Source organism: Stegostoma tigrinum, chromosome 13, assembly GCF_030684315.1.
Source record: "Stegostoma tigrinum isolate sSteTig4 chromosome 13, sSteTig4.hap1, whole genome shotgun sequence".
In the NCBI taxonomy this organism is placed as follows: domain Eukaryota; kingdom Metazoa; phylum Chordata; class Chondrichthyes; order Orectolobiformes; family Stegostomatidae; genus Stegostoma; species Stegostoma tigrinum.
In genome coordinates, this window is record NC_081366.1 from 72,413,128 (window position 1) to 72,427,846 (window position 14,719).

The 14,719-nt window shown below is 43.7% G+C and overlaps 1 protein-coding gene across 3 annotated transcripts in view; it reads left to right on the forward strand.

Annotated features, from left to right (window-relative positions):
* Positions 1-14,719, forward strand: part of LOC125458282 (myelin-associated glycoprotein-like) — a 45,471-nt gene that overhangs the window by 16,412 nt on the left and 14,340 nt on the right. For all 3 annotated transcript variants that reach the window (XM_048543438.2, XM_048543439.2, XM_048543440.2), the window contains exon 5: positions 1,457-1,735. In XM_048543438.2, the coding sequence (XP_048399395.1) occupies positions 1,457-1,735 (279 nt within the window). The remainder of the gene's footprint in view (positions 1-1,456; positions 1,736-14,719) is intronic.

The window sequence follows — 14,719 nt, forward strand, 5'->3', positions numbered from 1 at the left end:
TAGGGAAAAAGGGAGGACTGGTTTCACCCTGAAAATTGTTAGAATGTGAAACTCAATACAACCAGAGAAGCTTAAGGCAAATTGTTTCGATACCTTTGGAAGGGAATTAGATGAGCACCCAAGAGGGAAAGGGAATTGCTAGATATGCTGAAATGTTGATAGAATGGTGTGAGATTCATATGGAATATGAACGACAGCAGAGTGGTTAGTGAAACAACCTATTAACATATGTGCATATGAAAAAATCAAATCACACAACACCAGGTTCTCGTCCAACAGGTTTATTTGAAATCATCTGACGAAGGGGCCATGCTACAAAAGTTTGCAATTCCAAATAAGCCTGTTGGGCTATAATCTGGTGTGGTGTGGCTTCTGACTTTATTCACCCCAGTCCAATACTGGCACCTTCACATCATACAAATGTGTAATTCTATCTTTGGCCATTAATGTAGGTATATAGTGATGTTCTTCTATGAATGAAAAGTGTCAAAAGCATCTAAAGTCAAATTTACATGAGGACAAAGCCAATCTGGCTTTGCACCTGTTAATGATCTTTTCCTACATGGCCACTTCTGGTACTTTGGTGGAATTGGCAAACAGCACAGTATGTGGTTGTGAGTAAATGTTGTTTGCAGTAGTTTATGGCCCTCAATCTTCTATTATCTTTGCTCTTCCATGGGCCTATCCAGAGGTTAGTGGTACAGGATATACCTGTGTCAAACATCTCCAGCAGAAGCACTGTCTGAGGTTACAAGAACATTTGTTGCACAATAATGGTAATTATAACCACATTTAGTCATCCCCACTTGCGCAGTTCATCACGCAAGCCAACCTGCTGTCCATTGACTCCATCTGTATTTGTTACCTTGGTAAGGTATCCAACTTCATCAAAGACCCCTTCTACCCCAGTTATAATGTCTTTCAACTTCTTCCTTCAAGCAGATGACACAAAGCCTTAAACACACGTAGCAACAAGTTCAAGATAGATTTTTCTGTACTGTTATTAGATTCTTGAATGGGCCCCTCAATTTTCAAGTCTAATGTTGATCTTGCTTTGTACACCTCCTGTGTAGATGTAACTTTTGTGTGCCTCGAAATGTGAATCACCCTACGATCTTATTGTGTTGTGATCTGTCTGCATTGCACACAAAACAAAACTTTTCACTGTACTTGGGTAAATGTGTCAATAATAAATTAAATCATTGGAATGTTAGGGAGCTGGTACAGATACTATCACAGAACCAGAGTATAATTCCTCGTCTCCACCAACAAGTGTGTGACATCATCAAAATGGGTGGAGCCAGTGTGACAGGGATGTCAACCCCTTCCAAACCATTACCTTGTACAGTATCTATGACAGTCATTATGGTGATGGACACCTCGTTGCTATAACACTGTGTTCCAGATGCTTTCAATATTGCTGATCAGTGGTTGTTTATTTTTTTGGTACACTTAGACCCTCCGAAAAACACAGTCCTTCTCGTGAATGCATCACAGGAAGAAATAAAAGAAGGCAACTGTGTGACACTTGTATGTGTCGGCAACAGCTTCCCTGAAGCTAACTATACCTGGTACAAGAAAGACCGATTCACAAACAGAACTGAGGTTCTAAGTACTGTAAGCAGCAATATATTATTCCAAAAGATATCAAGGAAGAACTCCGGATTCTACAACTGCATGGCCACAAATTATTTGGGAAGCAGTTTGTCTTCAGAAATTGAAATTGATGTGCAATGTGAGTATTTGGATTTTCAAAGTTTTCCTGTATTTAAAGGTGAGATTTCAAGGGAATAGTAGAGATAATGGTTATGGTACTGGGTCGTTATCTCAGCATATACAAGTTGAATTCAATCAATCATATAATGTTCAGGAAAATGATGATAAAACATGTTGAATTGTTGTTAAACATCCAGATTGCTAACTCACATTCCAGAGCAAACAAAGGATGTATGTAAATCTCCCATTCTTCGGAAGCTGCCCTGACAGAATTGTTTTTGTAATGAGAACTGCCCAGGAGCCCTTGTTAGTAAAACTCTTGTGAGCTGGCAACAACAGATCTACCAAACGTGAGAGCACCAGAAAGAGCAAATAATGGGAGCTCATCTTATGACAGAGTGCACCATCATGCGGACCAAGGGTCTAGTTGAATGTAGAATGCACTCTGTTTACCGATAGCCAGAGCTTGAAAGAACAACTTTGTTTGCGATAGGAGCATTTGCCTTTAACTTCCCCCATAAACCTATAATTCACCCCACAGAGAATCAATTCTATTATCTAGGGGAATTGTAATGTCTATGGACCACTAATAATGAGACTGAGGCTAATATTCGGCATTTATGTATTCATTTCTCCTCATCACAGATGGTGGAATTAATATTCAATTGATAAATCTAGAATTGAATGCTAGTCTCAGGGAACATAGAAATTTGAGGCAGAAACAGGCCAATCAGTCCTTTTAACATGCTCTGCTATTCAATGTGATCATGGTGACCCATTATCTCAGGGCCTTATTCCTTCCTACTCCCAGCAAAACTTTAACACCTAACCAAATCTATCTTTTTTCTTTTGTGTATTCGGTGACTTGGCCTCCACAGACTTGAGAGAATGAATTTGACAAGTTCACCAGCTTTTGAGTGATGGAATCATTCTTCATCTCAGTTTTGAATGGCTTACTCTGTATCCTGAGACTGAGCCTTCTGGTTTTAGATTCACAGTTCGGGAAAACATCCTCGCTGTACCTGGTCCACCCAACCTCGTTGGAATTTTAAATGTTTCAATTATACCTTCTTTCATCCTTCTAAACTTGAATTAATACAGACCCAGTTGAACTAATGTCTCCTCCATAGTTTTAGTATCAGTTTAGTGAACATCTACTGCACTCCCTGTATGTCAAGTAATCTTTCTTAGGCTGAGATATCAAAACTGCAATACTCCAACTGTGGTTTCACTAAATCCCTGTTTTAAATTCAGTGAGACATCCCGACTTCTGAACTCAAAACCTCTTGCAATGATAGCCATATACCATCTGTAGTGATAGCAACTTGTCATCGATCCCTGTAAAAACTTATCTGGTTCACGAATGGCTTTTAGGGGAGGAAATTTGCGATTCTTACCTGGTTGTGTCTACATGTGGCTCAGACTGTCCAAGTGCAACAGTCTAACAAACCCACTAGAAATCAAAAACAATTCAGCATTGACAACAGGTGCTGGTTTTTCTCACGACACCCACATCTCAGGAAGGAAAGAAATATAATATACCCAATTAGTCTATTATACTAACATACCAGACCTACCAATTTTCTTCAAATTCATAATCCACATTTCTTCTCTGCATTACACCAAAGAGGTCCAATACACTCAGCAATAACACGTTTGCTGTTATTTTGTTGCCACTTATGTACACAATCATAAATACTCCTGGCATTTCAACTCCACGCTATGGCCAAAAAAAAGGATCATGAATAAATGAAATAGATATGGAGCTGACATTGAGAAAAACTTTCATTTTGCATTGCATGGGTAAATTCTACTTCTTCGATACTAATTGTGATAAACATTACCAACCATTTGCTTATTCATATATTCTGCATAAAAGATCATTCTTCCTATGAGTAGTCTTCAGGACAATGAGTAACCCTGAAGAATATCTGGGACTATCATCAACAACTTCCATTCAATGATGGTTTGCAATTGAAGTTACATATGGCACAACTGTCGTTAGTTCTTGGGTTCAAATCCCACCTAAACCATAAGTGCTACCATTTGGTTTGAGTACTGAGAGAACATTACGCTGTCAGGGATATCATTTTTGAGATATTACACCACAGCATGGACTGTCCCCTTGGATGGATGTTCAAAAGTCATACCAATACTATTTTGTAGAATAACAGGAGAGGTGTCCAGGCCAGTACCTAAAGCATTAAAGCAACAGACTGGTTATTATCAGAAATCATGGGAACTGCAGATGCTGGAGAATCCGAGATAACAAAGTGTGGAGCTGGATGAACACAGCAGACATTTTCGGAGCACAAAAGCTAATGTTTTGCGCCTAGACACTTCATCAGAAAAGGGGGATGGGGAGAGGATTCTGAAATAAATAGGGAGAGAGGGGGAGGCGGACCGAAGATGGATAGAGGAGAAGACAGGTGCGGACAAGGTCGGATTGTAGATGGTGGAAGTGTCGGAGGATGATGCTTTGTATCCGGAGGTGGTGGGGCGGTATGTGAGGACTAGGGGGATTCTCTTTTGGCGGTTATTGAGGGGGCAGGGTGTGAGGGATGAGTTGCTGGAAATGTTCCATTGATAAATCTAGAATTGAATGCTAGTCTCAGGGAGACACGGTCGAGGGCATTCTCTACCACCGCGGGGGGAAGTTGCAGTCCTTGAAGGCTTCTGCCATCTACAATCTGACCCCACCACTAAAGACATTTTTCCATCCCAACCCTTGTCTGCTGTCCAGAGAGACCACTCTCTCCGCGCCTCCCTTGTCCGCTCCACACTCCCCTCCAGCCCCACCACACCCGGCACCTTCCCCTGCAAACACAGGAAGTGCTACACTTTGCCCCCACACCTCCTCCCTCACCCCCATCCCAGGCCCCAAGATGACTTTCCACATCAAGCAGATGTACACCTACACATCCGCCAATGTGGTATACTGCATCCACTGTACCCGTTGTGGCTTCCTCTACATTGGGGAAACCAAGCGGAGGCTTGGGGACTGCTTTGCAGAACGCCTACGCTCTGTTTGCAACAAACAACTGCACCTCCCAGTCACAAACCATTTGACTCCCCCCACCCCCAACTTCGATGACATGTCCATCCTGGGCCCCCTGCAGTGCCACAATGATGCCACCCATAGGTTGCAGGAACAGCAACTCATATTCCGCTTGGGAACCCTGCAGCCCAATGGTATCAATGTGGATTTCACCAGCTTCAAAATCCCCCCCCCCCCCCCCCCCAACCCCGCATCCCAAAACCAGCCCAGCTGGTCCCCGCCTCCCTAACCTGTTCCTCCCCTCACCTATCCCCTCCTCCCACCTCAAGCCGCATCTCCATTTCCCACCTACTAACCTCATCCCGCCCCCTTGACCTGGCCGTCCTCCCCAGCCTGACCTATCCCCTCCCTACCTCCCCACCTATACTCTCCTCTCCACCTATCTTCTCCTCTATCCATCTTCGGTCCGCCTCCCCCTCTCTCCCTATTTATTTCAGAATCCTCTCCCCATCCCCCTTTTCTGATGAAGGGTCTAAGCCCGAAACGTCAGCTTTTGAGCTCCTAAGATGCTGCTTGGCCTGCTGTGTTCATCCAGCTCCACACTTTGTTATCTTAGACTGGTTATTATCATGTTTGTGGGACTTTGCCTTGAGGAATTAGCTGTTGTGTTTCTAGCATTATCAACTTGTTATAGTTGATGAGTACTTAATTGGCAACAAAGTGATTTGAGATGTCCTGAGGTTGCAAAAAGGTCTTGTTGTTTATTTTTGAACAAAATGTGTGTTGATAAAAAATGTGCATTTTGTTAAAACATTTCATCTTGCACTCACAGGACAATTAGCAAGAAATACGAAAGTGAAGGGAAAACCATATTTTGTACTGTATGAGAAAGGAATGTTGATTGGTTGGCAAGTTGACTGTTTATGGCATGATTGTGGGGAATAAACCTGCCAATAACAATTGAAAACTAATTGGCAAGTTGTCAGGGAGCATGCACTAGTTACTGATGATTGACATTTAACTGCTGAGATTTTGTTTACATTTTAACCTAGAAAGGCTGATTGGTCAAGTCATTGCCTTGTAAAATGAAAGTGAGAATGACTGCACCTGTTTCAACTGAATAAAATAGGTGGCAGTGTGTGTGTGTGTACACATTTTTTCTGTCACATCGAAATGACTAGAGATAAATTGGTTTCAAATTGTGTACATTACTGCAGCAATTATTTAAAGGGGCAGTTGTTTACCCGTTGTCAACATGGTCATTTTGTAACTGTTGCTTCATTAGGCCAATAATTATATTGCATTGTTTTCATTGGACGTTCAGTGCTCATACTGATTTGGGTTTATGACCCTATACCTGGGTGTCAGGGATTTGCAAATGGAATGTGCAGGGACATCTAGTTTGTCAAATCAGTCACACTGTATGGTTTCCTCTTGCATTGTTGTTGCTGCTTGTACTGTACAGCTGATCAATCCAAAAGCTACAGCACAATCATGTCAGTTAAACAAATCCTGTTCTATACCAAATGCAATTCAGCAATGTACAAGGATAATCCACGCCCACAAAAGTCAACATCAAGAAGGGAAAGGCCTGTGGATTTCCAGGAACACCATGACTTTCAGCGTTCCTTTCAATAAATGCAGAACTTAGCTTGGATATATATGAATAAGGACCATGAGTGGGCCACTCGGAATTCAAGTCTGCCCTGTCATTCAATAGCAATCTGTTTATGTCACTTTCCCAAGAACTTTATCAAGACTCTAGCTGGGTCTGCCGTAAAAGGATTCAAAGACTCTGCTCACATCACTTTTCGAGGGAAGACCGTTTCAAAAAAAACACTGAGAGAAATGTTCTCCTCAAAACTGTTTCAAACAGGCAGCCTCTTATTTTTAAACAGTGACCCCTATTGCTAGATTGCCCTACAACAGGAAATATTCTATTCATACCTACCCTGAAGAGTGCTTATGTTTCAATCCAGTCACATCTTTGATTTATGTTGCTGTTTCTTTATCATGGCTGGGTGAATATCCAGACTCTGTTGGTCTGAGAGCACTGCAACATTCATTCACACACACTACAACCCAAAAGAAAGGTCACCTGCACCTTTTTGAGTGCAATGAGGGACACTAGGGCAGCATGGTAGCTCAGTGGTTAACACTGCTGCCTCACAGCAACGGGGACCCCGGTTTGATTCCAGCCTTGGGTGACTACCTGTGTGGAGTTTGCACAATCCAAAGATGTGCAGGTTAGGTGGATTGACCATGGGAAATCTAGGGTGGTGGGTGAGAGTTGGTGTGGACTCAATGGGCCGAATGACTGTTTCCAAGCTGTAAGGGTTCTATGACTCACTGTGTGGAATTTGCCCATTCTCCCCACATCTGCATGGGTTGCCTCCAGGTGCTCTGCTTTCTTCTCACAGTCTATAGATTTGCAGTTTAGATGAATTGGCTGTGCTGAATTGCCCTTAGTGTGCAGACGAGATACATTACCCATGATAAATGTGGGGTGACAGGAATTGGGTGGAATGCTCTTTGGGAGGTCCAAATGCCCTCTATCTACACTGCAGGGATTCTATGAACTTCCAGTACAATGCTGGCCTTGCCAGAGACACTCATAACCTGAGAATGATTGACAAAAACATCGCACATGGTAGAAGGTCATGCACATACTTTGACAAGGTAACGGTCTCTGTAGCTCATAATTGGGTCATTTTTGGGGTATGGACAAGGAGCCAACATTGCTCGCTGAAAGTTCGGGAACCTTCCCTTCATGACTGACTCCTGTTGGTATTCGCCTTCCACTTTTCTTCACCAATTTGCTAGCTAGGTGCTGACACAGCCCAAAAGTGATAACGAGTCCTCACCCCATTGGATGCATCATACTCAGTGAAAAAAATTATTATACCCAAAATAAAAGCAAAATCCTGTTGATGCTAGAAACCTGCAATAAAAACAAAATGCTCAAAATTTCACATCAAGGTTAGAAGCATTCACAGCTGCACTCTGCTTTCTGTCTCTTAGACAATTCCATGTCCATGCATCCACAGTCCTTTAATCCCATTAAGGCTGATTGTACTAACACGTCTAGGAGGTAACATTACATCATGTTCCTTAGAAATGCTCAGCCACAATTCCATTTCCCACCTAAATCCCCAAATTTACATCACCAAATACCTCAATCACATTTGCTGGCATGATTTTGTTTTTGATAAATCCTCACAGTTTGTGAGTGAAAACTCATGTTCTTTTTTTTTCTGCGAGTAACAATTCATTTTTGCCTTGAATTATAAGGTGGAATTTATTCCTTCCAGCAGCCAGGAGAACTTAGACAATGGGGGTGCAGGCATGTTGTGATTGGACTAGAGGCTGTAGATTGGGAATCGTAGCACTTACCCACCTTCCATGTACCCGCTGTCAGGTTTGCATATGGCCTTGTGGGAATGGTGGTGTGACCTTTATTCCTATGCTGATTGACCCTCCTACCATGAGGAGAGGACATGTGTTCACAGGAAGACAATCTCTGCACTGGCTTTTGAATTGTTCTCATTGCTGTTTTATTATTTTAGCTGCTGCCGTAGTTGTCACTCTCGAGTCGGTGTGGATTTGATGAGCTGAATGGCCTGTTTCTACACAGTAGAGATTCTATGATCTATCTGTTGCCAGATCCAGCTCAAACTCTGATCTGTTACAGAATTTTAACCTTTGATTTTTCCTTGTACAATGATTGCTGAAAAGCTGCCCCACTATCCGATCGGGTGCATAAGGTTCTAAAAGTGGTGGGGGGCGTGGGTGGGGAACAGCCAGAAATCGTGTTACATATTGGCACAAATGAGATAGCCAGAAATAGGATTGAGGATATAAAAAGTGATTTCAGGGAGTTAGGATGGAAGCTGCAGATCAGGATGAACAGAGTAGTGTTCTCTGGTTTACTACCAGTGCCACGAGATAGCGAGGCGAGGAATAGGGAGCGGGTGCAGCTGAACACGTGGCTACGCAGCTGGTGTAGGAGGGAGGGCTTCAGATATGTCGATAATTGGGATGCCTTCTGGGGAAGGTGGGACCTGTACAAGAAGGACGGGTTGCATCTGAACTGGAAGGGGACCAATGTCCTGGGTGGAAGGTTTGCTCGAGTAGTTTGAGAGGGTTTAAACTAGTATGGCAGGGGGTTGGGAACCTGAGCTGTATACCGGAGGTGAGAGTTGATGCAGGTGAGGCAGTAGCAAGAGGTAGACCAGCTAGTGGGAAGGAACCAAGGGATCGGTTAAAGTGTGTTTGCTTTAATGCAAGGAGTATCAGGAATAAAAGTGATGAACTTAGAGCATGGATCAGTACCTGGTGCTATGATGTTGTGGCCATAACAGAGACATGGGTTTCTCATGGGCAGGAATGGTTGCTGGATCTTCCAGGGTTTAGAACATTTAAAAAGAATAGGGAGGGGGGAAAAAGAGGAGGGGGTGTAGCACTACTAATCAGAGGGTATCACAGCTACAGAAGCTTCCATTGTCGAGGAAGATCTGCCTACTGAGTCAGTATGGGTGGAAATTAGGAACAGCAAGGGAGCAGTCACTTCGTTAGGGGTTTACTACAGGCCCCCCAATAGCAGCAGGGAGATTGAAGAAAGCATAGGTCGACAGATTTTGGAAAAGTGTGGACGCAGTAGGGTTGTTGTAATGGGTGACTTTAACTTTCCTAATATTGATTGGAACCTGCTTCGAGCAGAAGATTTGAATGGAGCTGTTTTTGTAAGGTGTGTTCAGGAGGGTTTCCTAACGCAGTACCTTGACGGGCTGACGAGGGGAGAGGCCATTCTAGACTTGGTGCTCGGAAATGAGCCGGGGCAGTTATCAGATCTTGTGGTGGGAGAGCATTTTGGTGATAGTGACCATAACTGCCTCTCCTTCTCCATAGCTATGTAGAATGTGAGGATTAGGCAAAATGGGAGGATATTTAATTGGGGAAGAGGAAACTATGACGCGATTAGACATGAGTTAGGAAGCATGGACTGGGAGCAATTGTTCCATGGTAAGGGAACTATAGACATGTGGAGACTGTTTAAGGAACAGTTGTTGCGAGTGATGAGTAAATATGTCCCTCTGAGACAGGCAAGAAGGGGTAAGATAAAGGAACCTTGGATGACGAGAGCGGCGGAGCTTCTTGTGAAAAGGAAGAAGGTAGCTTACATAAGGTGGAGGAAGCTAGGGTCAAGTTCAGCTCGAGAGGATTACACGCAGGCAAGGAAGGAGCTCAAAAATGGTCTGAGGAGAGCCAGGAGGGGGCACGAGAAAGGCTTGGCAGAAGGAATCGGGAAAACACAAAGGCATTTTACACTTACGTGAGGAATAAGAGAATGGTCAAAGAAAGAGTAGGGCCGATCAGGGATAGCATAGGGAACTTGTGTGTGGAGTCTGAGGAGGTAGGGGAAGCCCTTAATGAGTTTTTTGCTTCTGTCTTTACGAAAGAAACGAACTTTGTAGTGAATGAAACCTTTGAAGAGCAGGTGTGCATGCTGGAATGGATAGAGATAGAGGAAGCTGATGTGCTGAAAATTTTGTCAAACATTAAGATTGACAAGTCGCCAGGCCCAGACCAGATTTGTCCTCGGCTGCTTTGGGAAGCGAGAAATGAAATTGCTTCGCCACTTGCGAAGATCTTTGCATCCTCGCTCTCCACTGGAGTCGTACCTGAGGACTGGAGAGAGGCAAACGTAATTCCTCTCTTCAAGAAAGGAAATAGGGAAATCTCTGGCAATTACAGACCAGTAAGTCTCACGTCTGTCGTCTGCAAGGTGTTAGGAAGGATTCTGAGGGATAGGATTTATGACCATCTGGAAGAGCATGGCTGGATCAAATACAGTCAACACGACTTTGTGAGGGGTAGGTCATGCCTCACAAACCTTATCGAGTTTTTTTGAGGATGTGACTAGAAAAGTTGATGAGGGTCGAGCTGTGGATGTGGTGTATATGGACTTCAGTAAGGCATTTGATAAGGTTCCCCATGGTAGGCTCTTTCAGAAGGTCAGGAGGAATGGGATACAGGGGAACTTAGCTGTCTGGATACAGAATTGGCTGGCCAACAGAAGACAGCGAGTGGTAGTAGAAGGAAAATATTCTGCCTGGAAGTCGGTGGTGAGTGGGGTTCCACAGGGCTCTGTCCTTGGGCCTCTACTGTTTGTAATTTTTATTAATGACCTTGGATGAGGGGATTGAAGGATGGGTCAGCAAGTTTGCAGACGACACAAAGGTCGGAGGTGTCGTTGACAGTATAGAGGGCTGTTGTAGGCTGCAGCGGGACATTGACAGGATGCAGAGATGGGCTGAGAGGTGGCAGATGGAGTTCAACCTGGATAAATGCAAGGTGATGCATTTTGGAAGGTCGAATTTGAAAGCTGAGTACAGGATCAAGGATAGGATTCTTGGCAGTGTGGAGGAGCAGAGGGATCTTGATGTGCAGATACATAGATCCCTTAAAATGGCCACCCAAGTGGACAGGGTTGTTAAGAAAGCATATGGTGTTTTGGCTTTCATTAACAGGGGGATTGAGTTTAAGAGTCGTGAGATCTTGTTGCAGCTCTAGAAAACTTTGGTTAGACCGCACTTGGAATACTGCGTCCAGTTCTGGTCGCCGTATTATAGGAAAGATGTGGATGCTTTGGAGAGGGTTCAGAGGAGGTTTACCAGGATGCTGCCTGGACTGGAGGGCTTATCTTATGAAGAGAGGTTGACTGATCTCGGTCTCTTTTCATTGGAGAAAAGGAGGAGGAGAGGGGACCTAATTGAGGTATACAAGACAATGAGAGGTATAGATAGTCTCTGGCTATCAACTCTATTTCCCAGGGCAGAAATGGCTAGCACGAGGGGTCATAGTTTTAAGCTGGTTGGTGGAAAGTATAGAGGGGATGTCAGGGTTCTTTACACAGAGATTTGTGAGAGCACGGAATGCGTTGCCAGCAGCAGTTGTGGAAGCAAGGTCATTGGGGTCATTTAAGAGACTGCTGGACATGCATATGGTCACAGAAATTTGAGGGTGCATACATGAGGATCAATGGTTGGCACAACATTGTGGGCTGAAGGGCCTGTTCTGTGCTGTACTGTTCTATGTTCTATGTTCTATTATCTATTATAATGAAGCGTGCCCCACGAATTAGATAATATTCATCATCTTTGCAGCATCATTTGTCAGATGACAATCTGAAGCAAGAGCCTTTTTTTTGTCTCTTAAGGAACAGGTCATTATTGATAATCAATAATCTAAGGTCATCCACCATAGCCTGGATTTGGGTCGTCCAGGGGAGCATGATTGGACTCAAAATATTAGCTATGTTTCTCTCTCCGGAATTGCTTTTCGACCTTTCTTCATCATTTACTGTTTTCATTTTAGGAGAGTCTATGGACTGGACTCCAGAGGATCAAAAGGGATAAACAAACTTTTTGATGCTTCTTAGTGTTACAAATTATGCAGCCTGCTCTCGGTTGAGCCACTAAACTCCTGGGTGGGCGTGGACCATCAAAAGACACTGTTCGTAGACTTCTCTCAAAGCCAATGTTTATCTTTCCAACTCTATCACTGAAAACCGATTATTAGCTACTTATCACTCTTCATGGGATCTTGCTGTGTAAAAATTGTCTGACATATTTCATAAGAACCTAAAGAATAGGAGCAGGATTAGGCCATCCGGCTCCTCGAGCTTGCTCCATGAATCAAGAAGATCATGGTTGATCCTTTTGTGGACTCAGCTCCTTAATTCCTTTACTGTTCAAAAATCTATCCATCTCTGCTTGGAAAACATTAAATGAGGTAGCCTCAACTGCTTCACTAGGCGGGAAATTCTGTGGATTCATAACCCACTTGGTGAAGACTTTCCTCCTCACCTTAGGCCTAAATCTGCTCCCCCTTATTTTGAGGCTATACCTCCTAGTTCTAGTTTCACCCACCAGTGGAAACGCCCTCCCCGCTTCCATCTTATCTATTCCCTTCGTAATTTTATGTTTCTGTCAGACCACAAATCATTCTTCTAAATTTCAGCCAGTATAGTCCCTGTCTACTCAATCTCTCCTCATAAGACAAACTTTGCAACTCTGGAATCAACCTGATGAATCTCCTCTGCACCCCCTCCAGTGCCAGGACATCTTTTCTCAAGAAAGGAGAAATTTCCTTTACAATACAACAACAGCTACACTTCAATGTACTTCCCCAGCTGTGGAACAGTTTTGTGATGGCCTGAAGCCATGAAGATACGACAGAAATGCAATCTTTTTCTTCCTCCTTGCAGTGCACTGTCCTTATCCCATGATCTCTTTCAATGAATTGTCATTGGTGGATTGCCAAAGCTGTATTGACATACCTCAGCAATTTTGCTGGTGGTTTCTACAACTGTGTAATTTAAAACCTTGGAACATTAGCATTATGGGCTCACAAATGTCAGATCTAAAAGCCTGAATGTAGAGAGCTCCTTTCTCTTTGTGGCAAAATTCCAACAGCAAAAACGAAGCATCAGCTGAGATGAAAACCAATTTACCAATCAAATCTCTGAACCTCTCAATGAATGAAGCATAAACAGAATCAATCGGCAGGAATGAGTTAGGAGCTGAAATCTAAGCTCAATCCCTTCCCCCTCAAAGTTGCCGATTCAGAGGCTGAAGATAAACACACAAATACCTTGAGTGCACATTGACCATTATTTTCCAGTGCCCTAAGCATTTACAGCATACTAGCATCCTCCTAGAATCCCTACAATGTGGAAGCAGGCCATCCAGCCCATTGAGTCCACAATGACCCTCTGAAGAGCATCCCACCCAGAACCACCCCTTTATAACCCTTCATTTCCCATGGCTAATCCACCGAGCCTGCACATCCCTGGGCACTATGGGCAATTTAGCATGGCCAACTCACCTAACCTTCACAACTTTGGTCTGTGGGGGAAACTGGGCCACCTGTTGGAAACCCATGCAGACACGGGGAGAATGTGCAAACTCCACACAGACGGTCACCCGAGGGTGGAACAGGATCCTGATGCTGTGAGGTAGCAGTGCTAACCTCTGAACCACAGTGTCACTTCTGTATAAGACATGTATAAGACTAGAAGCACTTACAACATGTTAATTTTCAACGTAAAATACTACCTGCTCAGACATGTGAGCTATCCGTTTGTTGAAAAATGCTGGGTATGCCCAAGGACACCTAGTCCAACCAGGGTAATGAGGCAGCTTAGAGACAACATTAGGGTGGCACAGTGGCTGAGTAGTTAGCACTGGTGCCTCACAGCGTCAGGGACCCAGGTTCAATTCCATGCTTGTGCAACTGGTTGTGTGAAGTTTGCATGTTGCCTCCCTGTCTGGGAGGGTATCCTCCCACAGTCCAAAGATATGCAGGTTAGGGTGAATTTGCTTTGCTAAATTGCCCATTGTGTTCAGGGATGTGCAGGCTAGTGGATTAGCCACAAGAAATGCAGGATTATAAGAATAGAGGGAAGGGGGTGAGTCTAGTTGAGATCCTCTTTGGAGGGCCAGTCTGCATTCAATGGGCCAAATGGCCTGCTTCTGCACTGTAGGGGTTCTATAATTCCATAAAGTTTGAAAACACTTGTGACGTACAAAACATGATAACAGTTAGTAGTGTGATGTAATGCGGAAATAAAATGTTCGACATGAAGTGGTAACCTTAAGGCTACAATAACAGTCAGGGAGGTAAATTATTTCTTTTGTCTTAAGTTGGGGACAATTACAATGAAGTAATGAAGTGGCCATTTTGATACTTTTGAAATATAATAAGTAAATTATTGATAGGCAGTTGAAGCAGATAGATTGGAGTCAGTCAGAATCTAGAACATAGAACATCGAACAGTACAGCACAGTACAGGCCCTTCAGCCCACGATGTTGTGCCGATCTTTTATACTAATCCTAAGGTCTATCTAACCTCCACCCCTGCCTTATACTATCATCCATATGCCTATCTAACAGCCACTTAAATGCCCCTAATGAGGCTGACTCCACTACCCTCTCTGGCAA